General features: G+C 62.2%; 2 protein-coding genes across 3 annotated transcripts in view; one reads left to right on the top strand and one right to left on the bottom strand.

Moving 5' to 3' along the window:
• EXOG (exo/endonuclease G) overlaps positions 1 to 22924 on the top strand; it is a 61212-nt gene that overhangs the window by 34971 nt on the left and 3317 nt on the right. The window contains exon 7 of one of the 2 annotated variants that reach the window (XM_029940550.1): positions 6231 to 6686. The exons of the other annotated variant lie outside the window; for it this stretch is intronic. The gene's annotated coding sequence lies outside the window, so the exon portion shown is untranslated. Of the gene's footprint in view, positions 1 to 6230; positions 6687 to 22924 lie in introns of those variants that run through there. 2 annotated transcript variants of the gene reach the window in all.
• The window catches only part of SCN5A (sodium voltage-gated channel alpha subunit 5), an 86476-nt gene continuing 68643 nt past the window's right edge, over positions 5092 to 22924 (bottom strand). Inside the window, exons 21-28 of the mRNA XM_029940546.1 lie at positions 20418 to 20591; positions 17342 to 17464; positions 15149 to 15430; positions 14009 to 14062; positions 13360 to 13497; positions 12689 to 12793; positions 10988 to 11258; positions 5092 to 8151 (exon numbers count right to left, since the gene is read on the bottom strand). Coding sequence (XP_029796406.1) covers positions 6914 to 8151; positions 10988 to 11258; positions 12689 to 12793; positions 13360 to 13497; positions 14009 to 14062; positions 15149 to 15430; positions 17342 to 17464; positions 20418 to 20591 — 2385 coding nt within the window. The 3' untranslated portion in view covers positions 5092 to 6913. The remainder of the gene's footprint in view (positions 8152 to 10987; positions 11259 to 12688; positions 12794 to 13359; positions 13498 to 14008; positions 14063 to 15148; positions 15431 to 17341; positions 17465 to 20417; positions 20592 to 22924) is intronic.

The raw sequence follows: 22924 nt of genomic DNA, 5'->3' as shown, positions 1-22924 counted from the left end.
GCAGGGGCGCGGGCAGGGGCGCGGGGCAGGGGCGTGGGGCAGGGCCGCGGGCAGCATCGGCCGCCTTGTCGACCTCCACACACACTAACCACAGGAGCCCAGACTCACCGTCTAGGTGTTAACCTAGAGATTAAAACAACGCGTCCACGCGAACACCGGGTTGCAAATGTCCGGAGCGACTTCCTTCCTGATGATACAACGCGGTGAGCACCCCAGACGTTCCCGTCAAGCTCTCGAACGCGAGGCACCCGCGTTCACCCATGAAGGAATACCGCCCGTCTGGCCGGAGCCGACGCGCGCAGGGCGGAAGGGCTGAGCGACCGCTGGCGGCCTTCCGTGCGAACGCTCCGGAGAGAGCAGGTCTGCCCGCACGGGAACAGCTCCGCGGCCGCCAGAGGCTGGGCAGGGGGGCCTTCTTGGCACGACGGAAATACTCGACATCTGGATTTGGGCGGTGCCCTGCTGTGTATGCATTTGTCAAACTCGTCAGACCGTGACTTTGTTATAAGTTAAACCTCCCCGAACCTGATTTAGGTACGAAAGCAGTGGGCTGCACCGGGTAGAAGACAGAGTGATCTTGGCCGCGTCCCTGCAAACAGGACAGAAGAGGCCTGACGGAAGGGAGAGCCGCGCTGCTCTCGGGGAGAAGAGGGTGACGGGCAGGGGACGGTCCGGGCTGAAGTCCCACCGCGAGGCGCGCTCAGCCTTTCTGGGGGACCCTGCAAGGATGGTGTGGCTGGCGGAGGGGGGAGGGAGGAGGCGCGGGTGTGGATGGCTCAGACGGGCCCTGGGGGGCAGGGGTGCGTTGTGGAGGGCTGCCCAGGGCCGGGGCTGTATGTTGTCTGGGGGCCTCTGTGCTGCGCATCCGGGTGACGTGACCCGCTGCTGTGTCGGGACCAGTCGGGGGCCAGGACCCGCCGGGAGGCCCTTGTCAGAGCCCAGGCAAGAGCGGCCAAGCTCCGCGCGGTGGCGGGGGCGGTGGTGGAGTGTGGACTCGGGTCGATTTCAAAGATAGAGCCAACAGGGTTTCCTACTGGGTTGGATGTGGGCGGGGGAGGTCAGGGAGGATGCCGAGGGTTTTGGCCTGAGTGGCTGGAAACCCAGCCGTCCCCGCCCCCATCTGCCACCCTGTGGGGACTGATTTCACTGTCCCCTGGGTCCTGTGGCTGAAGTCAAGACAGAGACAGAGGGGAGGGCTCGGCCCTGCTGCCGGCTCTGGGGCGCATGGGCCGGCGGCACGCACTGCTTATTCGATTACTCTTTACTTAATTAGCCTTATTGGCTTCTGTCATTTCCTCGTTGCCGCCTGTCTGGAGCGGAGACCGTGCATGTGATGGATTGAACAGGATACAGGAGGCCCAATTATCCCCGTGAAGCCGGCCTCTCTTCTTGCTCAAGGCCGCCCGGCCCTCAGCGACCCTGCAGCTCTGGCAGCCGGGCCCACTGAGCCGGCCTGGTGCCCGCATTCCAGGGAGAGGGTGGGCAGCAGACAGATGGTCCCCGGGAGACGCAGCGCCAGGAGCCAACGCTGGGGGCCGGCTTGGTGCCCACGGTCCCAGCTCCCGCTCTCCGAGGCTCTGCCCACAGAGGCTGGGCCCGGAGCAGGGCAGGGGCACAGGACACACTGCCCACGCGGCCAGCCCACATCCGGGGACAGGGGCTCTGTCTCACGCGCACATCCTGGAATCGGAGCCAGTCCGACTCTCCAAAGGGCCGGGATGACGGGGCTCTGCTCTCCGGCGGCAGGTGCCTGGCAGCCGCCTGGGGATGCCAGCCCCGTGAGCTGGCGTGGCAGGAAGTGCTTGTCGCGGTGACTGCCATACGTGCTGGGCTCCAGCTGGCCCAGCCCCCAGCCCTGCTGCCCAGGCGGGCCTGGGACACCTGCGGGAGAGCAGTGCCTAGGGCAGGGTCCCCCGGGACGCTGGGGTCCCCTAGACAGAACTTGACAGCACCAGCCTCTGAGCGTACTATCTGAGCAAAGTCCCTTGGCCACCCCCTCTGTCCTGAGAATGTCCTGAGGTCCCTGGTCGGGAAGGGGGTCGGGGGGACAGGAAGCCTGAGGCGCATTTCTGGGATTTCAGTCATCTCCCTGATGTCACGCTGCTGCCGTCGCCGGGGTGGAGACCCGGATCACAGCTCTGCGTGTGCGTGTGTGTGAATCCGCACGTGTCCCCAGGCAGGCGAGGAGGTCAGACGGCCCCAGGCCTGACCTTGGGGGGACCGCGGAGTGGCGTGCAGGACTGCCCATGAGGACAGGGCGGGGCGCAGGGGCAGGAAGGACTCGCGAGAAGAGCGGCCGTGGGTTCAGCAGATCTCCCGCCCACCGGCTCCTGGCAGGGGTGTGGCAGTGCCGTGCCAGTGACGGCCCCGCTCTGCCTCTGTCCCTCCTGCCCTCCCAGCTCAGGCACTGAGGCCGGAGTCCCGTGGCCGCTGGGGGCTGGGGGCGGAGACGCCGCTGGCACGGGGCAGGGTGGCTGCCAAGGCTGTGGCCCTGGGGTGACAGCTGACGTCTGCCCAGGGGCGTCTGTCTCCGGGCCAAGGGTTGAGCTCTCTGGGCCGCGTGCCATCCCTGTGACGCGGCCGCCGGCATCCGCCCGCTGCCTGGGCCTGGCCTCCCCCCTGCACGGCTCGGTGACAGCTGTGGCCCCGCTCGGGCCTCCCTCCACCGGAGCCTGGCGCAGGCCCGCCTCGGGCAGCGGGGAGGACCCCACACACAGCCCCGGGAACCCAGAGGCCAAGTCTGGGCTGAGAACGCTGGGAAAGCCACCACGTGGGCCCGAACGCGCTGTCGCGTCCCAGAGCCGGCCAGCGCAGGGTGGGGGTCCCAGCCTCGCTCCTGCCCCAGCCCCCGCGGGGCTCCCCCAGGCCAGTGATGGCACGGGGTGCGGGGGCTGGAGAGCAGCCACAGCCCTGGCCTCGGGTCGTCCGCACTGTTCTCTCTGGGATTTCTGGCATCCGCCCGCTGCCTCCACCCCTGCCCGCCTTCCGCACGGGCGTCTGTCCGGAATGCTAGCTGCGCAGGACGACACTCACCCTTACCACAGAGGAGACGCTGCTGTTTCAAATTCTGACGTTATTCCTAAAACAGCCGGTGGGGGCCCCTGCCCTGGGGTGTGGCCTGCCCTCTCCGGAAGGCCTGGGTCTCTTTGGGGAAAGACACTGACACACGCGTCACGGGAGGTCAGGGTGGCTTGCTCCTGCCCCAGTTTTGACCAAGGGACCCATGTCAGGACACCACGCCCCGGGACAGGGCCCCCACAGCCACATCGAGGGCGTAAACAGGGCTCGGGGCAGTGGACGGCCCAGAGGAGCTCTGAGAGCGCCTCAGTGGGAGGAACTGTCTGCTGGTGTTTCCACACGCTGTGGCCTTCTGCTGGGGGCCTGTGGCCTGTGCCGACTTCGTCCTGGGTCCTCCGGGGGCCTCTTGGGGACTCTGAGCATGGCGGGGACATAGAGGATGGGGCCTTGCCGACAAAGCTCAGGGTCTGAGGACACTCAGACGGATGGTGACGGGGCCTGACCCTGCCTGGCACAGAGGGGCGTTGTGGTCTCTGAGGAGCAGGCCGTGGCCGTACCCGAGTGGGGGGGCACCCCAGCAGGCCGCCTGAGGGGCCGAGGGAGAGGCGTGGCAGGAAGAGGCCGTGGGTGGACTCTCAGGTGCCCACAGGCAAAGGCTGGGGTCACAGGGGCCCCTGGAGGAGAGTGCGGTCCCGAGGTTGGGGACGCTGCAGGGAGATGGCCCGGGTCTCCCCGCCACTGCCCGCCTGACGCCGGAGAGGACGCTCGGCCATCCCACGCCGACTGTTCGCGGGATCGGGAGCCCTGGGATTAGGCCGGGTCATGCTCACAGTGTGGCTCTAGGCTGTGGTTTTACCCAAGACTGAGCCGAACGGCCCAGGGTGGCCGCGATTTCATCCAGGGCCCCGCAGTTGTCTCCGCTAAACAGAATTGGAAGGGACAGGGAGAGACACAAATAGAGGCTGGATTTGATGACACGGCATCATCGCTGTCCCCGCGTGGGTTCTGCAGGGCTTTGCAGGGAGGGGTAGGAGGCGCTGTGAGGAGGGAAGACGGGTGGGGACCAGTGACAGGGGATGCTCCAGAGGAGGTGACAGGGCCTCCGGGTCGACTAGAGAGGCAGCCGGAGCTCTGGTTGGAGGGGACCAGGATCTGGCAAGGTTGTGAGGACAGGAGCCTGGGTCCCGGTGATGGGGGAGAGGGGGGCAGTCGGGGGAGGGGCGGTCTCGGAGGGCGGCAGGGCGGTAGGCTGGCTGGGCCCTGAGGGAACAGGAGGCTGGCAGGGAGCTTATCCGGGAGGGAATGGTCTTGGATGACCTGGGATGGAGGCACTCTGGCAGCCGAGCGGCTGGGAAAGGACAGGACGCAGGAGCGTGGTCCCCAAGGAGCAGCCCTGGGTGCACCCCCTGCAGCGGCCCGGTCAGGACCCCGAGACGCCCACGCCGACGGGGTGGAAGAGCCTGCGGCTGAAGGCGGCACCTGGGGACTCCGGGGCGTCGGCCGGGCCGGGTGGATGGCTGGAGGACCTGAAAGCCTTGGGGAGGCCCCCGGAGGCAGCGGACGCACCGGCCGGGCTCAGTGCAGGAGCCTGGGCTCCAGAGAAAGACAGGACTCGGAGCTGCTCAGGCGGGCAGAGGGGCTCCCTGCTCTCCCCCTGCAAGTGGGTGAGACCCAGCCACTGCGCCGCCCCCCACTGGCTGCAGAGCACTTTGGGTAGGGGTGCTGGGGGGGCAGGGAGGAGCCGGGGAGGGGAGGGCTCAGGGGTCGCAGGCCCAAGCCTGGCTTGACACAAAGACCATCGGGCCGTTCTCCAGGGCCTCCCTCTTCCCGGGCCTTCCCATTGTGGGAGCCCCAAATCCCGGCCCTGCTTCTCTGCGGTGCCCCAGCCGGGGGTCCTGGACTGCAGGAGCGCGGTGACCCCACTCGTCTTGCACCGGCCGCGCGGCCAGTGGTCTTCCTGGGGAAGCCACAGGAAGCCTCGTGTGACGCTCCGGATCGCACCTGCCCCCTGCGCGGCCACCGCTGCCAGGGGTTGCCGCCCTTGCCAACTCACGAGAACAGAGCCCAGGCCGGGTCGTGTAAGCCATTTATTGGTTTTCATTTAAAAATATGTATCTTATTTGTACACGGAGTTTGGTGACAAGTGCTCGATTCGCTCAGACCATGCTGCCACCTGATGCCCCCTCTTCCCCACCCCCTCCTGCTGGGCATCGGGCAGTTCCGGGGAAAAGAGCCACGCTAAAAGCTAAGGAGGCGGCGGAGCTCGCCCTGCCTCGGGGGGGCCCCCGGGCCGTCCACACTCGCAGGACACCACAGCCCCTCCCGGCCAGCTGGGCGGCCAGCCCGCCTGCCTCGGGGCCACAGTCCTGCCTCCCGGGCGCTGCCTGCAGGGGGGCGCACGCCGCTCCAAGCCCCGAGGCAGGGCGCGCAGAGAGCTGCAGACAGATTTCCACCAGAGAAGGAGCTCTGGGGCGGTGGACCCACATCCCACACTGGACCCCAGGGGACACGGGAGGAGGGAAGTCCCCTGGGCGGGGGGGGGGGCGCTGGGGATGCCACCCAGGGAACTTGGTGGGGGCAGGGGGACAAAGAGAACCGTAATACTTGACTCGCTGGCAATGCCCCCTCAGCACTGCCAGGAGCCCGGACGTCCAGCCCTCAGGCAGCTCAGCGAGGTAGGTTAGGGGCGGCCAGTCTCCGGCTTCCCAGCTGTCTCTGCGTTAGGAGATTTGCATATGCTAAACAGGATTGTCAGCAGCTGAAGAGGCCCTGGGGGTAACTGGACTAGAAAAAGTATTTTCCCTGAAAAGGTCCTCTCACAAGACCTTCGGACAGCCTGGACCCCGCGCCCCAGATTGTCCCACGGGCGGTGCCACCAGGACCCCGGCCCAGCGAGAGGGGCCACACGGCCAGTCCCCTCCCAGGGCGGGGGCTGTCTGACCACCTGCGGCTCCTTCCCACCCATCCCACACCCGCACGCAGGGTGAGGGCAGAGCCCCCCGCCCAACAGCAGCTTCCCTTCTGCAGACGGGCGGGGCCCCATGGCGGAAGCCTTTGGGCTCCTTCGCCCTAACGGTGCCGGTGCCCGCTCTCGCGTCTCTACCGGGCCGTGGGGCAGGGCCTGGCGGGCTCGGAGGAGAGGGAGCTGGGGGCCAGGCCGAGCCCGGGGCTGCTCCCCTGTGCCCCTCGCCTTAACGTTAATACTCTTGCAGAAGACCCGGCCCTCCTGGCAAGAAAAGGCAACCTCGGTGCCTCGGACCAGCCCTGGGACCCAGGCCGTTCCCTTCTGGAAGCTTCTCATGTTTGTAGAAACGACCCCAGTACGGCCAGCATAAAACCGCGGGGGGCAAACAGGCCCCGGGGGACAGTGGAAGGCCAGCGCGAGCCCCCACTGACAAGAAGCCCTCTGCCCGACCCCTGCCGAGGGGAGCCGGGGCCACGCGTGGCCTGTGTGTGGAGCGCGTGCACACGGCCCGAGCAGCAGGGGACCCCTTCCGGGCCTCACTCTTGCTTTGAGGACGCAGCTCCGGCAGCTCACAGACACTCCTGTCGCACGTCCAGAAAAGGCAGAGTGTGAATTGCTGCCACTGTCCATGGAAAAAAGTTAGTTCTTCGCTCAAGTAAAAAAATATCAAATATAATAAATTTATGAAAGCCCATTGAGAACATACAGGCTCAGTCTTACATTTTGTCTCAGCAGCCGGGATCAGGTCGCTTTGCAGAGCCCCGGGGTGTGGCCTGACCGGATGGGCCACCCCGAACGCTCGGTGCGGCTGCCACAGCGCTGCGCCTCGGTGCTCCCTGGGGCCGAGGCCCGTGTCACCGGGAGCCCGAGCCGGAGGGCCCATGCACGCTGGCGGCGGTGGCGGCGTGTCCTGGCCGGCTGGGGCGCGGCTCACACGACAGACTCGCGGTCCCTGTCTGGGGACGTGGGGGAGTCGGCCAGGTCCTCGCTGGGGCTGGAGTCGGACGCCCGCAAGTGGGGGTTGTCGCTGGTGGCCCTGGTGACGCTGTCGTAGGAGGGCGGGAAGGAGGTGGAGGAGATGGAGGAGCTGGAGAGCGGGCCCGGGCGCCCGGAGAAGTTCCCGCTCATCCTGCAGGCCACCAGGCCCTCCTGCTCCGGGGCGTCCTCCCCCGAGAGGCCGGCGCCCGCCTGCTGGCGGAAGAGGAAGGAGGCGTGCTTCACGGAGCGCTGCAGCAGGTGCCTGCGGAAGGCGCGCTGGATGACGGTGGCCGACACCTCCTCGTGCTTGCGCCGCAGCGTGGTGGTGATGGGCTCGTAGGAGATCTTGGACGGGTTGGCCGCCATGAACTTCTCCTCCATCTGGATCTTGAGGGCGTCCATCTCCCCGGACTCGCCCAGAACCCGCTTGGTGAAGGCGAAGAGGATGTCCATGCAGTGGATGCGGTCCCCGCTCACCATGGGCAGGTCCATGTTGATGAGGCTTATGTGGTTGGGCTTGGCGATGCGCAGCGGCTCGGCCAGCGCGTCGGCGAAGTCGGCCAGCGCCGCGTACTCGATGAACTGGGTGGCCTCCGGGTCGAACTTCTCCCAGGTCTCGTAGAACATGTCGAAGTCGTCCTCGCTCAGGGGCTCGGTGCTCTCCTCCGTGGCCACGCTGAAGTTCTCCAGGATGATGGCGATGTACATGTTGACCACGATGAGGAAGGAGATGATGATGTAGGTGGTGAAGAACAGGATGCCCACGGCCGGGCTCCCGCAGTTCCCCCGGGAGCCGTTGCTGTTGGGCAGACTGGGGTCGCAGTAGGGGGGCCCCGTGTTGAGGATGGGGCTGAGGAGGCCGTCCCAGCCCGCCGACGTGGTGATCTGGAAGAGGCACAGCATGCTGTTGGCGAAGGTCTGGAAGTTGAACATGTCGTCGATGCCGGCCTCCCACTTGACGTACGCGAAGTTGGCCATGCCGAAGATGGAGTAGATGAACATGACGAGGAAGAGCAGCAGCCCGATGTTGAAGAGGGCAGGCAGGGACATCATGAGGGCGAAGAGCAGCGTGCGGATGCCCTTGGCCCCGCGGATCAGCCTGAGGATGCGGCCGATTCGGGCCAGGCGGATGACTCGGAACAGCGTCGGGGAGAAGAAGTACTTCTGGATGATGTCTGAGAGCACAGTGCCTACGGGGAACAACAGAGACCTTGGCCGCCGTGCACCTCTGTCCTCCCTCCCACGGCCCTGGAGTGCTCTCTGTCCGGCAAGGGGCCAAGGAGAGCAGGCCGTTTCGGGAGGACTGGGTTGACCGGGGCAAGCGAGGACCCTGCTCCCCCCACCTCTCGGCGTCTCCATCTCTCATCTATGGTGCAGGAATGAGGACCCACAGCACCCACATCCTTTGCAAAGTGCCTTCCCCAACGTCTCGCCCCTTAGCCTTCTGGGAATCCCCGCACAGCAGAGCTGGGCCGCGCCCCTAATCTAGATCCTGGGTTGAGGTCTGGAGGGACCTGCTCAGCATCTGGGTGGCCTAGCTTGGACCAGAGCTCAGGCTCTTCAGCTCAGGGCTCAAAGCACAGTCGGAGGGCCGGCAGCCCTGCGGTCCCCTGATGGCTCACGGAAGTGTGGAGGCTCAGCCGCACCTCCAGACCCACCGCCTGTGGTAAGCCCAGGTGACTCAGGCGCACGCTGAAGGGCAGGGAGCCCTGGCCCAGGAGCTGGGGGCCCCTCACGCCACACCTGTCACAACTCAGCCTCTCTGAGACAGTGCCTACTGACTAACCCTGGGTCCCGAGGTTGAAGAGGCAAGCACGTACGTGCCAGGAGGAAGAGTGACACAAACTTGTGTTGCACTGGCCCCCACTCCTTAGGTAATGACGTCACTGGTGGACATGTGTCATGGTGACTGTCAGTAAGGCCCTGGGCTGAGCATCTTATTTATATCCACCCATTCGGCCTTCCGGTCGCCCTGGGGGGAAGCTGATACCTTAACCCTCCTTTTCCAGAAGAGGAGCCTGAGAAGTGAGGTAACTTTCCTGTGTTGTCACCTCGTCAGGGAGGCGCTGGGATCCGGCCCAGACACTGGGGCTCCAAGCTGGCCTGCCAGCCGAGCCTTTGCACACGGCCAGCGGGGCTCCCCGCAGCCCCGTCGCTGCTGCTGACATCCGCAGCCGCTAAGGCTTCTCTCCAGCCCCCCAGGCATGTTCACCCTCACTCCCGCCCGCGACCCTCCGGAGCACCTCCTGGCCCTGCCTCCAGCCTCTAGCCATCCGTCTTGTCACCGCAGCTGCGGCGGCCCTGCCTCTGCTCCTGCGTTCCCCTCTGAGTTCACCAAAGGCGAAAGTCATCGTACATGGCGGGAAGAGGAAAGCCAGCCGCCCCATGGTGGGATTCCACGGGGGAGGGGTCAAGAGATTGGGCTCTGAGCACAAGTGACAAGTGAAAAAAACTTTTGATAAATTGGGACTTAATCGAAAGGAAAAAAACTGTGCTTCAAGAGATGATGACCAAGAAAGGGACAAGACAATCCACAGGATGGAAGGCAATGCTTGCAAATCGTGTATCGGATAAGGGACTGGTGTCCAGAATATATAAAAAACTCTTGCAATTCAACAATAAAAAAATAAGCCAATTAAAAAAACAAGCCAAGGATTCGAATAGACACTTCTCCAAGACACTTCTCGTGTTCTATACCAAGGCATACCACAGAAAATGACCCATAAGCACATGAAAAGATGCTCAGCATCATTAGTCATTAGGGAAATGTGAACCAAAACCTCAGCGTGGCTACCGCTTCATGCCCACCAAGGTGACCATAGTAAGAAACCAAAACTACTAACAACTGTTGGTAATTGGAGCCATTACACACCGATGACGGGAAGACACAATGGTGCGCCTGCTTTGGAAAACGGCTTGGCAGGCTCTCAAACTTTTAGATTGGTGGTTTCCAGGGGCCGGGGAGATGGAAAATGGGGAGTAGCTGCTAAAAGGGGGCAGAGTTCCTTTCGGTGGTGAGGGAAGTCGCCTAAAAGCAGGTATGGGCGGATGGCTGCACAACTCTGTGAATACACTAAAAACTGCTCAGTCATATACTTTACAGGGCAAATCTTATGGCATATGAATTGTATCTCAATAAAATTGTTATTTACAGAAGGATCTGGGCTGCCCTGAGGTCAGAAAGACAGGACGTGTGCCGTGGTCTAAATGTTTCCATCCCTCACTGAATTCTGTGTTGAAATCCCAACTCCCAAAGATGATGGTGTTTGAGGGGAGACCGGGGGCAGGTGCTCAGGCCACGAGGGCGGGGCCCTCACAGGTGGGATCAGTGCCCCTCCCACGCGGCGAGGACACGGCAGAGAGGGTGCTGGTGAGGACCCGCACCAGAAAACACGGCCATGCTGGCGCCTTCATCATGCACTTCCAGCCCCAGAACTGTGAGAAGTAATTTCTGTTGCTTGCGAGGTGCCCGGTCTGGTGTGTGGATACAGCGACCCAAACAGACGGAGCGTGAATCCTACCTCTTCTGTTCCTGGTTCTCATCCCCTCGCCTCGATGCTGACTATGAGGTGGACCGCACCAGGTGAGTGAGGTCTGGAGGAGCTGGCACACAGCCAGTGCCAGGGACAACCCCCGCCCGTGGGGGCCCCCTGCTCCCGTCCCTGGAGACTCGCCTCCCCCTGAGTCAGCCTCTTCTTCCTTCAACTACGCAACTCCTTGCCTTTCCCTTGGCAGGGAAGGGGCGCCTACCCAGCCCCCACTCCCTTTCCCAGACTCATTCTTGAAGCTCTCGCAGAGAGCAGAAAGCTGTGTTCCGAGGCCCCAAGGAGGGGGTGATGGCCCCTCTGCGAGAATGGCCCCCCTGGACTGAGTTCTCTGTGGAGCTGTGCGTGTGTGTGTGAGTGTGTGTGCGTGTGTGCTGCGGGGAGAGGTGAGGAACACAGAGGAAAGAACGAAGAAGACCAGTGTACTTGGCACCAAGCGCAGACCAGGACTGGAGGAGGAGAGGCCACCTTGCATACCCACCCACGATGGAGAGGATGACAACCACGAAGTCGAAGATGTTCCAGCTGTTGGTGAAATAGTAGTGGCGCAGGGCGGCCATCTTGATGATGCACTCGCCCGTGAAGATGGCCACGAAGAGCAGGTTGATCTTGGCCAAGATGTTGACCTTCTCAGGGCTCTGGTCGTCTGTCTCCACCATCATGGTCACCATGTTCAAGCAAATAAGGAACATGATGGTGACATCGAAGGCTTGCTTGGTCACAATGTCGAACAGGAAGCCCTGGTACTTGTTCTGAAAGGAGGAACAGAGGATGGACTCAGCAGGGGGCGAGCAGGCCCCCCGTCGTGCCCCTCTGCCCAGACCTTCCACCCTCCTGCTGTACCCGCTGTTGAGGCCAACACCCTAGCCAGACTGCCAGGGTGAGGGGGGGCCAGGAAGCAACCAGCCTGTCTCTCCTGCTTCCAGCCCTGCCTCAGCTCCCTCGTCTCTGAGGTCTTCCGGATCCACCTCCAGGAAGGGATTTCGCCTACCCTGGGCATCTCTAGAACATTCACAGTGCTTCTCTTCTGGTTTATACTGTCTCATGGCTCAAGGCCGAATTTAAAGCTCAATCCTAGAAATTGAATCAGCCCTCAGGTTAACAAATTTTCTCCACTCTTTATGGAACTGATTTTTTAAAAATTTTATTTATTTATTTTGAGAGAGAGAGAGTGTGTGTGTGTGAGAGAGGAAGAGAGTGCCCAGCAAGCTCCATGCTGTCAGTGCAGAGCCCAACACCGGGCTCAACCCCCCAAACTGAGATCGTGACCCAAGCCAGAATCAAGAGTCGACATTGAACGGACTGAGCCACCCAGGTGCCCCTGGAATCGATTTTCTTTATTAACCATATTGAGATGTCTTTAATTGTTAGCCACCTCAGATTACTTGGGGGAAAATAAAAGATTACAAATAAGGGCGCCTGGGTGGCTGAGTGGGTTAAGCATCTGACTTGAGTTCAGATCGTGATCTCACAGTTTGTGAGTTCAAGCCCTGCGTTGGGCTCTGTGCTGACAGCTTGGAGCCTGGACCCTGTCTTCAGATTCTGTGTCTCCCCATCTCTCTCTCTGCTCCTTCCCCACTCACACTGTCTCTCTCTCAAAAATAAGTAGACATTTAAAAAAAAAAAGAAGTGAACGCACACACATGTACACATACACAGGTAGCCCAGAATGAAGCATGGTGAAAACCGGTGAAACGGATTTAAAACCCGGGCGGTCGCTTCCTGGCTAGTGATTTGGGTTGTGTCACCTAATTGCTCTGAGTACTGTCCTCCACCCCCTCTTCTGGAGAATGGCGGGGTCAGGCTAGGGAGTCAGTGCCCCTTCCAGGGGCCTCTGGGCTGCGTCTGCCCCAATCAGGGCTTGCCAGGAAGAGGCTGTGGGTGGGGGTGGGCGTGCAGAGGCTCTCCCGGGCAAGGCTGCACTCTGGCTGGGGAGGAGGGAGCGCTCCGAGGCACAGGGACTCCTGGGGGATGGAGTGCTCCCGGGGTACCAGTCCTCAGGCCTCCAGCTGTCCGAGGCCTCCGTGTGGTCTGAGGCCCGACAGTGCCCCTCCGTGCCTGGACTGAGCCAGGGCCCGGGGCGACGCTGGGAGACTGAAGAGGCCCTGATGGCAGTCCCGTGGAGGGGGCTCCCCAGGGCCCTGCACCCCCCCACCTCTTGCTGAATTGGGAGCCGGCTCACCAGGGGCCGAGGGATGGGCTTCTGGGGCTTCTTGGAGCCCAGCTTCTTCATGGCGTTGTAGTATTTCTTCTGCTCCTCCGTCATGAAGATGTCCTGGCCCCCTAAGTGCAGAGACAGGCACAGACTCACTGCGGGGCCCTCACGGGCTCCCGCAGGCGGCATCGGGCCCTTGCCTCCCTGATGAGGTGCTTGGTCGGCCTCCTCCTCACTTTCTCTCCTTCACCAGAGGCTCCTTCCCAAATACGCCTTTCCAGGGTCCCTGTCTCCCTTCGCGTTGAGGGCTCTCTGGCTTTGGGAGACGCAGATCCGCTCCCCGCCCCCCAGCCTCTCCCCGGCTCAGCTCAGCCTACTTGGTCTGCCCACAGCCCACCATGGCCGGACCCGGGCCCCCGTCCCCCTTCCCCGCCGTCTGGTCCCGGACCAGGCGGACAGTGCCGACCGTCAGCCCAGCTCCCCTGGGGACCTCGCCTGTCAGGAAGGCCAGGGCAGCCCCGGGCCGCGCCTTCCGCTCAGGCGCCTGGGCCTGTTCCCTCTTGGACGCCCCCTCTCCCACCCCCTGCAGCGGCAGCGGGGAGAGGACCCCCGCGGCAGGGAGGCGGCCTGGGGCCAGGGGGCCAGAACGGCTCCTTGGTGCCCGGCCCCCGGCCCGTAGGGAGCAGCACTCTACGTATCTTTTTCTTTTGTTGGTTGAAGTTGTCAATGATGACGCCGATGAAAAGGTTCAGGGTGAAGAAGGACCCGAAGATGATAAAAATGACGAAGTAGATGTACATGTAGAGGTTGTGCTCCCACTGAGGCTGCTCTTCATACTGAGGGGAGAGATCAGACAGGTGGGGGGACCAGGGGCGTCTGCGGGAAGGTCCTGGCACGGGCTGTGTGCTCAGAGCAGGGCTGGGGTGGGCGGGAAGGGGTGCGGAAGGGTGATGGCTCAGGGTCGACACGGGCTGCCTGGCTTCTGTCCGGGGCCGTCGGGAGGTCTGTGTCCATCAGCAACCCCGTGTTCACCGAACTGTCAGTGTGACTGGTGGGGCACAAGGACAAGCAGAAACCTGATCTGCGCCTCTATACCTTCTACCCTGAGTCTCCTGGGGCAGGACCAAGATTCAAGTAAATGACCGTGAATTTCATTTGAAAGCATTCGGGCCTCCTCGGGACAGCACGCGGCTCTGCCCGCGGGCCAGGCCTAGGCGCTCCGGACGGCTCAGCTGCAGGCTAGCACAGACATCGGGCCTGTAGGCGGTGGGCCTTTGGGTGCGGACACGGATGCCCGAGTGGCCAAGCACCTGGGAGACTCAGCTGCCTGACTGGGTGGTTACCTACCCCCCTGGAGTCCACGGCCGCGTACATGATGTCCATCCAGCCTTTAAATGTTGCCTGGAAGGAAAGGACCAGGGAAGAAAACCACGTCACCTGCATCTGTTGAGCTGTTGAGGGCTCCTATCCGGACTGAGGCGGCCAGGGACCACCCTCCCGTGAGCATCGCACCCCCCTCGTCCTTAAGGAGGTCCTCTTGCCATCGGTGTGTCGGTAAATGGCTAACTCACAAAAAATTCCGAGAAGGAAGTGAAGCCCTGAGTATTGTGTTTGCCAATTTCTCGGTGTAAACACTCCGACCACGGCCAGTCTGAAGTGACCAACGCGCCCTCACTGAACAGACTTGGGAGGAGGCACCGAGGAGCCTGGCGCCACAGTATTTCCACTGCACGTGCAAACAACCTCAAGAGCGTAATAGGTAGCAATGGTGAATTTTGATTTTTTAAAATTTATTTTAGGTGATCTCTACACCAACACGGGCCTCAAGCTCATAGCCCTGAGATTGAGAGTTGCGTGCTCCACCGACGGAGCCGGCCAGGGGCCCCGTGATTTTGTTTTAATGCCGTTTAGTTAACTATAAGTTTACAAAATCTGATATTTATTTATTAATTATTATTATTATTATTGTTATTATTGTTATTATTTTAATTTACTTTTGAGAGACAGAGAGAGAGCATGCGAGCAGGGGAGAGTCAGAGAGAGAGGAAGACACAGAATCTGAAGCAGGCGCCAGGCTCTGAGCTAGCTGTCAGCACAGAGCCCAATGCGGGGTTCGAACCCACGAACCATGAGATCATGACCTGAGCTGAAGTTGGACGCTTAAGTGACTGAGCCACCCAGGCGCCCCTGGTCTTTGATTTTTAACCTGCGCCATCTCATTGCCAAACGGACAGCGCAAGGGTATCCACTGGGGGGTTGGTTCTGCCTCAGTGCTGGACCCTGTGCCACACATCCGGGAGAATGTGACATCTGTTCTAGAATGGAAAACCCAGAAACATCTTCCCAAGGCCCAGACATCTCTGGGGAATCCGTAGCCTCCTTTGGGCAGCGCGCCCCTGTCCTGAGCACTGAGTGGCCCCACTGCCCCCCTCCTGCCCTCACTGTGGATGCAGCGTCTGCTGGAAGGCCAGTGGAAGGAACACTTACCACCTGCAGAAGCGCCAGGTACCCGGCGCCCACGTTGTCGAAGTTGACCTTCACCTTGGTCCAGTACAGCTCTCCAGTCACGTTGAAAGACTCGCAGTCGCTCTTGTTGTTCACGATGGTGTGGTTCAAAGGCAGGTCTCCCTCAGTCTGGTTGATGCAGCGCCCAAACTTCCCGGCGAAGAGGTTGACGCCCATGATGCTGAAGATGAGCCAGAAGATGAGGCAGACGAGCAGGACGTTCATGATGGAGGGGATGGCGCCCACCAGGGCGTTGACCACCACCTCAAGTAGACAGAGAGAGGCTCAGTGCCGGGGGTGCCCAGGACACACGCCCTGCCCGGAGCCCCTGCCTGCGGGCCCCCGTGGGGATGGGACACTTCCTGTCCCCGAGGGAGGGCTGCCCCTGGCTCGAGGGGCCCCGATGGGGAGTGAAAGGAGAGGCGATGGGGGGTGAGGCAGGGGAGAGAGCACGCACACACACCCCTTTTCTGATTTTGCACGCTCATGTCTGCCGCAACTCCAGAACATCTGCCTTTCCCTTTTTGGTCCTGCCCTGAATCCACGACCTTCACACTTAATTTTCAACAGGGTCTCTCTACTCGAGTGTGCCGGCAATCTGGTGGGAAGGGGCCTCCGGAGACACATGCTCTGAGCCAAGTTCCTGGTTTATTTTGGGGTTGCTGTGCTAGGAAGGACAGGCGCCCCCCAGAAGGAAGGACGGGGTGCCCTCCCGGAAGGAAGGAAGGACGGGTGCTCCCCCAGAAGGAAGGATGGGCGCTCTCCCAGAAGGATAGGCATTCTCCCAGAAGGATGGGGAGCTCACGGGAACTCCCCTGGAAGGAAGGACGGGTACTCTCCCGGCTGTGCTTCCGGGCAGCGGTGGCTGTCTGACCCCGTGAAGCCCTGGCTCTTAATCAGGACTCACAGTGCCCGGCAGAGCCCCCTTGGCAAAAGCATACGGGGCGCTCACCCTACGCCACTGAGGGGCCAGGTGCCCCACCGCTCCGGGTGGGGGGTGGCGGGAAGGAGCTCCCCACGCAGCCAGGGAGTAAGGCCGGTGCGGGGCTGCGTGCTGGGCAAGGCGCCGGTGGGCAGTGTGGATGCGCGCGGATGAGGGTGACCCCGGGCGGCCGGCAGGCAGGCACGATGAACAGGGTGGACGCCCAGCCCTCGGGGGTGCCCTTGGCCGGCTCCGTGGCCGACGGCCACGATAGGCATTCCTGGCGACTTGCATGTCCCCCACGCCCCTCCGGAAACAAATGCCCTTATTCCACCAGGAATAAGCGACTTGTTTCTTCTCTCTTGGGGGCGCGGGCCAAGGGCAGGCCCATCGACAATGGGGAAGGCCCGCGCGGGGACGAGCACTGGGTGTCACCTGCACGTGACGAATCACTAAGTTCCACTCCTGAAGCTAATGTGACCTCAGGTTAACTAACTAGAATTGGGAAAAACAACAACTTAAAACAAGCCAACAAAGGGGGGCTGTGTGATGGCATCTGAGGGTCAGCGAGAGACGGGGGCGCACAGATGCGGCTGCCGAAGCCACAGCGGAACTGTGTGTGTTTTGTAAAAACACGAGTGCACGAGCACACACACGTGTGTTTTCTTGGTAGTATTACAGGCAAAGGGTTTTTTTCTTGGTGGGGCTTTTAAACCTGCCTCACGTGCACATACTTGGTAAGATCTGGGGACTCGAAAGATGCTCAGGGCCCTACACTTTGGAATCTGCGTACTAGTTTACTAGGCAATGACACCTGAGCACGGGAGTTGAGACTGGGGCCACTTCCTCGGCCTCCGTGGCCTTCAGGACGGCGGCCCTGCTGCCCGTTGTGGGCCAGGGAGGACGGCCTGTGTCCGCTGGGAGGCCGGGTGCAGCCGGGCGTCAGGACACAGGGGGCGGCTCCCCGGACGGAGGGGCCGGGCTGCAGCGGAGAGGCCCGCACCCAGGCCTCGCCTCTTCCCCTTGGCCGGGTCCTCCTGGCCCTCGTGGGGCCCGTGGGGCTGGAGGTGGCAGGGAGGGGGCTCACAGCTCTCCACCCTCGGGGAGCCTGTGCGCCCGCTGCCCTTCTCCCGGAGACTCGGCACCATCTCCTACTGGGCAGGGGAGGGGCCACAGTCCCAGCTCTGGCCGGGCTGCTTGGTCAGCGGGTGAACATGGGCGCCCCTCAGTGGAGTCCCCTCCCCTCCCCTTACCCTCATGCCCTCAAAGCGGGACAGGGCTCGCAGTGGTCGGAGCGCACGCAGCGTCCGCAGTGACTTGATGGGGCCCATCTCTGCGAAGCCCAGGGTGTTGGCCACCAGGCTGACCAGCGAGACCTGCGGGAGGCAAGGTGGGCGTGAGCGCCCGGGGGCAGCCCTGGGAACAGCCGGGAGGGCTCCTGGCCCGCCCGGAGCAGGCCTGCATCAGCGGGCCACAGGCTTTCTCTGCGTCCGGTCTTTGTCATCTCTGGCTGCGCGTCTTGGTGGGCCCCACGCCCTGGGCTGGCCTCGCTGGGCTGTGAGTTCGGGCGTGAGGTGGTATGTCCTAAGGGCTTGCTGTGCACACTCACTGACCCAAGGACTTGGAGCCCCTCATTCCTGCTCTGCGACAGAAAACCGAGCTCGAAGCCGGCCGTGGTCATGGGGGGACAGGTGCCCACCTGGCTTCCAGCCCCTGTGGGCTTGCCTTCAAGTCACGTTCCTCGGGGGAACGACTGGCCTGGGTTGACCGTGAGCAGACAGAGCTTTCCCCCAGAGCCGGACATCTGGACATCGGCCCTCTTCAAAGAGGGTGGACGCAGGCGGAGAGTCTGTGGCCAGGGACCAAGTCGGCCAGCCCGCCCACCGGTTCCCAGCAGCACGGCCTCGCGTGTGCTTTCATAGCTCGGGCACCTGCCCCCTCGGGGCGCCTCCATCTCAGCCAATGGCAGCTGTGTCCTCCCAGCTGCTTGGGCCACAGGCCTGGCGGCCGCCCCGCCTCCTCTCTGTCCCTCACACCCTGCGGCCACCCCGGCGGGATTTCCTGTTGGCGCTGCCTTCAAAATACATCACAAGTCCAACTATTTCTCACCTCGTCCGTCCGTGGCCACGGCCATCTCTCCCTGGAGGGCCGCCAGCGCCTCCGGACCCTCCTCCCTGCCTCCGTGTGTGCCCCAGCCCCGCCCATGCTCCTTCAGGAACATGAGTCACTCCAGGTCCCTCTTCTGCTCGGAGCGCTGCAATGCCTCCCGCTTCGTTCTAAATAAAAGCCTGCGGTTTTTCAAGGCTGCCCCCCTCCCCGTGCCCCCTGCAGCCTGGCTTCGACTCCTGCACCCCGCCCCCCCATCCCCACTCACTCTGCTCCGGCCACTCTGGCCTCCTTGCAGCTCCTCGAGTATGCCAGGCACGCTCCCACCCCAGGACATTTGCACTGCCTCTCCGAGCTCAGCTTGGAAGGCTCTGCAGACGTCTGCCTGGCAAACCCTAACATCCTTCACATTTGCTCCTGTGCCAGTCAGCGGACCCGGCTGCCCAGCCGGTGTAAAGTTGTAATGCACACGTTCCGCTCGCTGGAGTCCTGCCCTCCCAACCCCCTTCCCTCACCGCAGTACCCATCACCTTCTAACGGAGCATAAACCTGGCTTGTGCTTTATGTTTGTTTGCAGCAGCCTCCTGCATGCAGGCAGAGGCTTTAGTCTATTTTCTCCCCAAGATCCCGAGGACCTACAATAGGAGCTACTTGATAGTATTTATGGAAGAAAAAAGGTTAAGACTTGATCCTGGAAATGTCCTCCGTTAGGCCCCGATGCCTGAAGGCCACCTTTCCCATGAAGCGAGGGGACAGGCCGCGAGAGCAGCCTCAGGAAAGCTGGGTCCGGCACCCACCTCCTTCTCCTGGACCTCGGACAAGGCCCTTCTCTGCAGTGGGCCTTGGCTCCCTTCTCCACAGGCCGATTCCCTAGTCTGGGGACTGGGGCGGGGCACCGCCGGGCTCGGCCCGCACGCAGCAGGCAGGAGGGGTTGCTGGCCTTCGCCACGGGTCTTGGCGGACTCCCTCCCGCCTTCCTTGAGCAGAGTCGCCCAGCAGGCCCAGCTTCCCCAGGGGTCGCAGGGGTAGCTGGGTGAGGGGCTGTCGGGGTCCCAGGGGCTGGAACGGCAGCTCGAACTCCCTCCTCCGTCCCTGCCATGTTCTCACCCCTCACCCTACAGGAGCACCTGTCAGCCACTGAGGGTGGCGGACAGAGGCCTGAACCCGGGCCCGGGGCCCTGATCTGGGCCTCCACGCACCAGCTCCCTGCACGGCCGCTGTGCCTTGGGCCCCCACACGCTGCGTCCCTCCTTCTGGCCTCCGTGTGGGATGTGGGGTGCGGGGACTGCACCCCAGCCTCTCTGGCCACCATAGGAGGGCCGTCCCTGGCGGGCGGAGCCACAGCCCCATCTGGAAGGCTCTTTCTTCCCAGACCGCAGACGCTGACCCCTTTCTGTGCCGCGGGCGCCGCCACCACCAGACGGCGTGCCCTCGCCTGAGCCCCGGACTCACCCGGTCCCTTTGCCCTCGGTGACATGTCCCGGTAATGTTTTGCCCTCTGGCTCTGCTCATACTGCGCTGTGTTCTGGAGCCCGGGGGACCCTGCACTCCTCCTGCTTGGCACCCGGCAGGTCCCGGGGCCTGGGACTCCGTCCGCCACCCGGGTGCTCAGAGGACCCGGCGGCTCCTGCCCTGGACCCTCCCCGGATGGGAAGGGAGCCTGTGCTCGCCCACCAGTCGTCCTGGGCACCACCCTGCCGCCCCCTGGCCAGTGCCTGTGCTTTCTGCCCTCCCACAGGGGGCTTTCCCCTCTCGTCCCCCCCCCCCCCCGCGGTACCTTCCGCCTGAGCCGACCAGAAGCCCTTCGCCAGTGCCGTCCCCTCTGGCTCACGCTGTGCAGACCTTGCCAGGCGCAGAGGCTCTGACGGGCTGCCCGTCTAGGGGGCCTGCCTGCCGGCTCACAGCACGTGCAGTGGGTGACCGCGCCCCGAGGTGCAGCCGGCTGAGAGCGGCCCCCGGTGCCCTGCCTCACCCCCCCCCCCGCAGGGGGTCCGCTCCTGCCCAGAAGCACAGCTCTTCCCTGCCCTTCTGTCTCCCCAAACTGGGGTGCTGATGGCCAGACCCACGTCCAGAGTCCTCCCAGACTGGGAGCCCGGCGGCAGGGCCCGGGTCTGTCCTGGGGCCGGGACCGAGGCCTCCCTCCCCTGCGCCTGCTCTGGGGCCGGCTGGGTGCCGCCATGACGGCCCGTCCCCCCGCCCCGCCCCCTTCCCGGGCGCACTCACGTCCACGATGAGGAAGTCCAGCCAGCACCAGGCGTTGGTGAAGTACTTCCGGAAGCCGTAGGCCACCCACTTGAGCAGCATCTCCAGCACGAAGACGTAGGTGAACATCTTGTCGGCGTACTCGAGCAGGACCTTGACGGTCTTCCGTTCCTCCAGGTAGATGTCCTCGAAGGCCTGCAGCCGGGACAGACGAGGGGGCCTGACGTCCGGGCCACAGCCAGCCCGCCGCGCCCGAGACCTCACCTCTAACAGCGGGAGCAGGGGGGAGGCGGGCGGCGCAGGGCGCTCTGGGATCACGCTGGGCCAGACCAGCCTGCCCTCCCCCCCTCCCTGGGGCTCCCGGATGAGGGCCGTGTGGACAGGGAGGCGCAGTGTCCGGTGAGGACGCTGCTCCCTGCCTCCGGGCAGTGAGGCTCAGTTCCGGGCCAGCTCTGTTCAAGGCCTTTCTAGGCGCGCCGGCCCCGTGTCTACACGGACAGTGAGTGCGGACTCCGCTCGCGGCCTTCTGCTGGGAGCACCACGCACCCGCCTTCTGTGATCCTCCTTCCACGGCCTGGTGCCCTCTTTACCAGTTACCCGCTTTTCACACGAAATGACACTGGTTTCCAACGACAATGACCACCCAGCCTCCCTCTCCAGTGCGTTTGCGTGAGGACACAGAAGCCAGTGAAAGTGGACCTACAGTCTCAGCTGATGCTGGTGAAGGGGTCTTGTGGGTATGAAGTTGGGGTCCCCAAGCTGCTGCACCCTCCGACCCGGGGGTCAGAGCTGCCCACACGCCAGAAGGCGTCTTTCTACCCCCCTCGTTCCTGCCTCTGCGGGCTCCAGGTGCCCTCTGGCACCTCCTGGCCCGCCCTGTGCCCGAGCCCCCGGTGCTGCCCGGCCCCGCCCACGGTGTGCCCGGAGGATCCCAGTCCAGGCAACTGAAGCGTCACTGGGGGGCCCCCCGGGGCCGCCGCGGCCTGTCGCCCTGGCCTCCCTGCCTGCCTGCGGGTCCCCAGTGAGTCACCGGGCCCCGGGAGGCCAGGCTGTCAGCCCCGGTGCGAGCCGCCTGGCACCTGCACGGCAAACGCAGTCAGTGTAGACAGGATAACTCTGGTCCCACAATGGACTCTGGGAGTTGTTCAAGATAAAAAGTGGCTGTTTTTTTCTTTCTTGATTATAAAAATGTGAGCTTCCTACAAGAAAAATTAAACCATCTAGAAATCATACAGAAGAGCAGGAGGCACCCCTGATTTCACATTACAGTCACCACCACTGACAGGTGCCCTTCTTCCCAGCACCCCCTTTGTGCGCATGTGACAGCTCCCAATTTACTAACACATACTTTGCTTTTAAGCCGCTTTCCCCACCAAACACTCTCTTGTGTGTTTCCCCGCTCTCTAGTGGGAGCGCAGGCACTGTCCAGCATTCTTCCAGAAGGCCGCACACCATCTCACTACCCACACACGCTCGCGTTCACAGAGCCCACGTTCCTCGGGACGAGCATGTCAGCTGCGCCCAGCTTATCACTCGTAGAAGCAACGTGTCTGATTATCTGTCGAGGAGACCTTTCTAGAATGGGGGTGCAGACCGGGAACAGGATCCCCAGCAGGGGCAGCCGAGGGCCACTCCGTCCACGGTGCGGGAAGCGGCTCTCTGCCCACCCCTCCGCTGACGGCGTGGGGGCCTCACCCCTGTCCCTTTTCCCAGCCTGAGGAATGGAAGCTGTGTTTTGTTACATTTTCAGTTATCTTACTATCATGCTGGCATCGCTTCTTGGATACGTGCAGTGTCCCTCGTGCCACCTGCCTGTTCATCTTTTCTAATTTTTTTTCCTTGGGTGTCTGGTTTATTCAGAGACACTGTGCTTGTTTTACACAGCGTGTCCCAGGGTGTGCGTTAACTCTTGTTTAGTTTATCCGCTGACGGACGCGGAGATAAAGGTGTGGTAGATCTACACAATGGAATAGTACTCAGCCACGAAAAAGAATGAGATCTTGCCATTTGCAATGACATGGATGGAACCAGAGAGTATTATGCTAAGTGAAAGAAATCACTAAGAGAAAGACAGACATATGATTTCACTCATATGTGGAATTTAAGAAACAAAACAGATGAACATAGGGGAAGGGGGGGAAAAGGCAAATCAGGAAACAGACTCTTACCTATAGGGAACAAACGGAGGGTGGCTGGAGGGGAGCAGGTGGGGGATGGGAGAAATAGGGGATGGGGATGAAGGAGGGCACTTGTGATGAGCATGTCTGTAAGCGGTGAATCACCAAATCCTATACCTGAAACTAATGTTACCCTGTATGTCCACGAACTGGAATTTAAATACAAACCTGAAAAAGCAAAAAAAAAAAAAAAGAAAAAACCCTCAACCTCTAAAAAAATCTTGTTTCCTTTTGTTTATGTACTGAAGCTCCATACTTCATTTTCATTTATTTTACATATAATGTAGTTGTATCAGTTATTACGATTTTCATCTGGTAAAACCTTCAGTGTCATGTTAAGAAAGCCCTTAC

This window comes from Suricata suricatta, chromosome 5 (assembly GCF_006229205.1).
Source record: "Suricata suricatta isolate VVHF042 chromosome 5, meerkat_22Aug2017_6uvM2_HiC, whole genome shotgun sequence".
Taxonomy (NCBI): domain Eukaryota; kingdom Metazoa; phylum Chordata; class Mammalia; order Carnivora; family Herpestidae; genus Suricata; species Suricata suricatta.
This window is presented reverse-complemented; position numbering and strand designations above follow the sequence as displayed.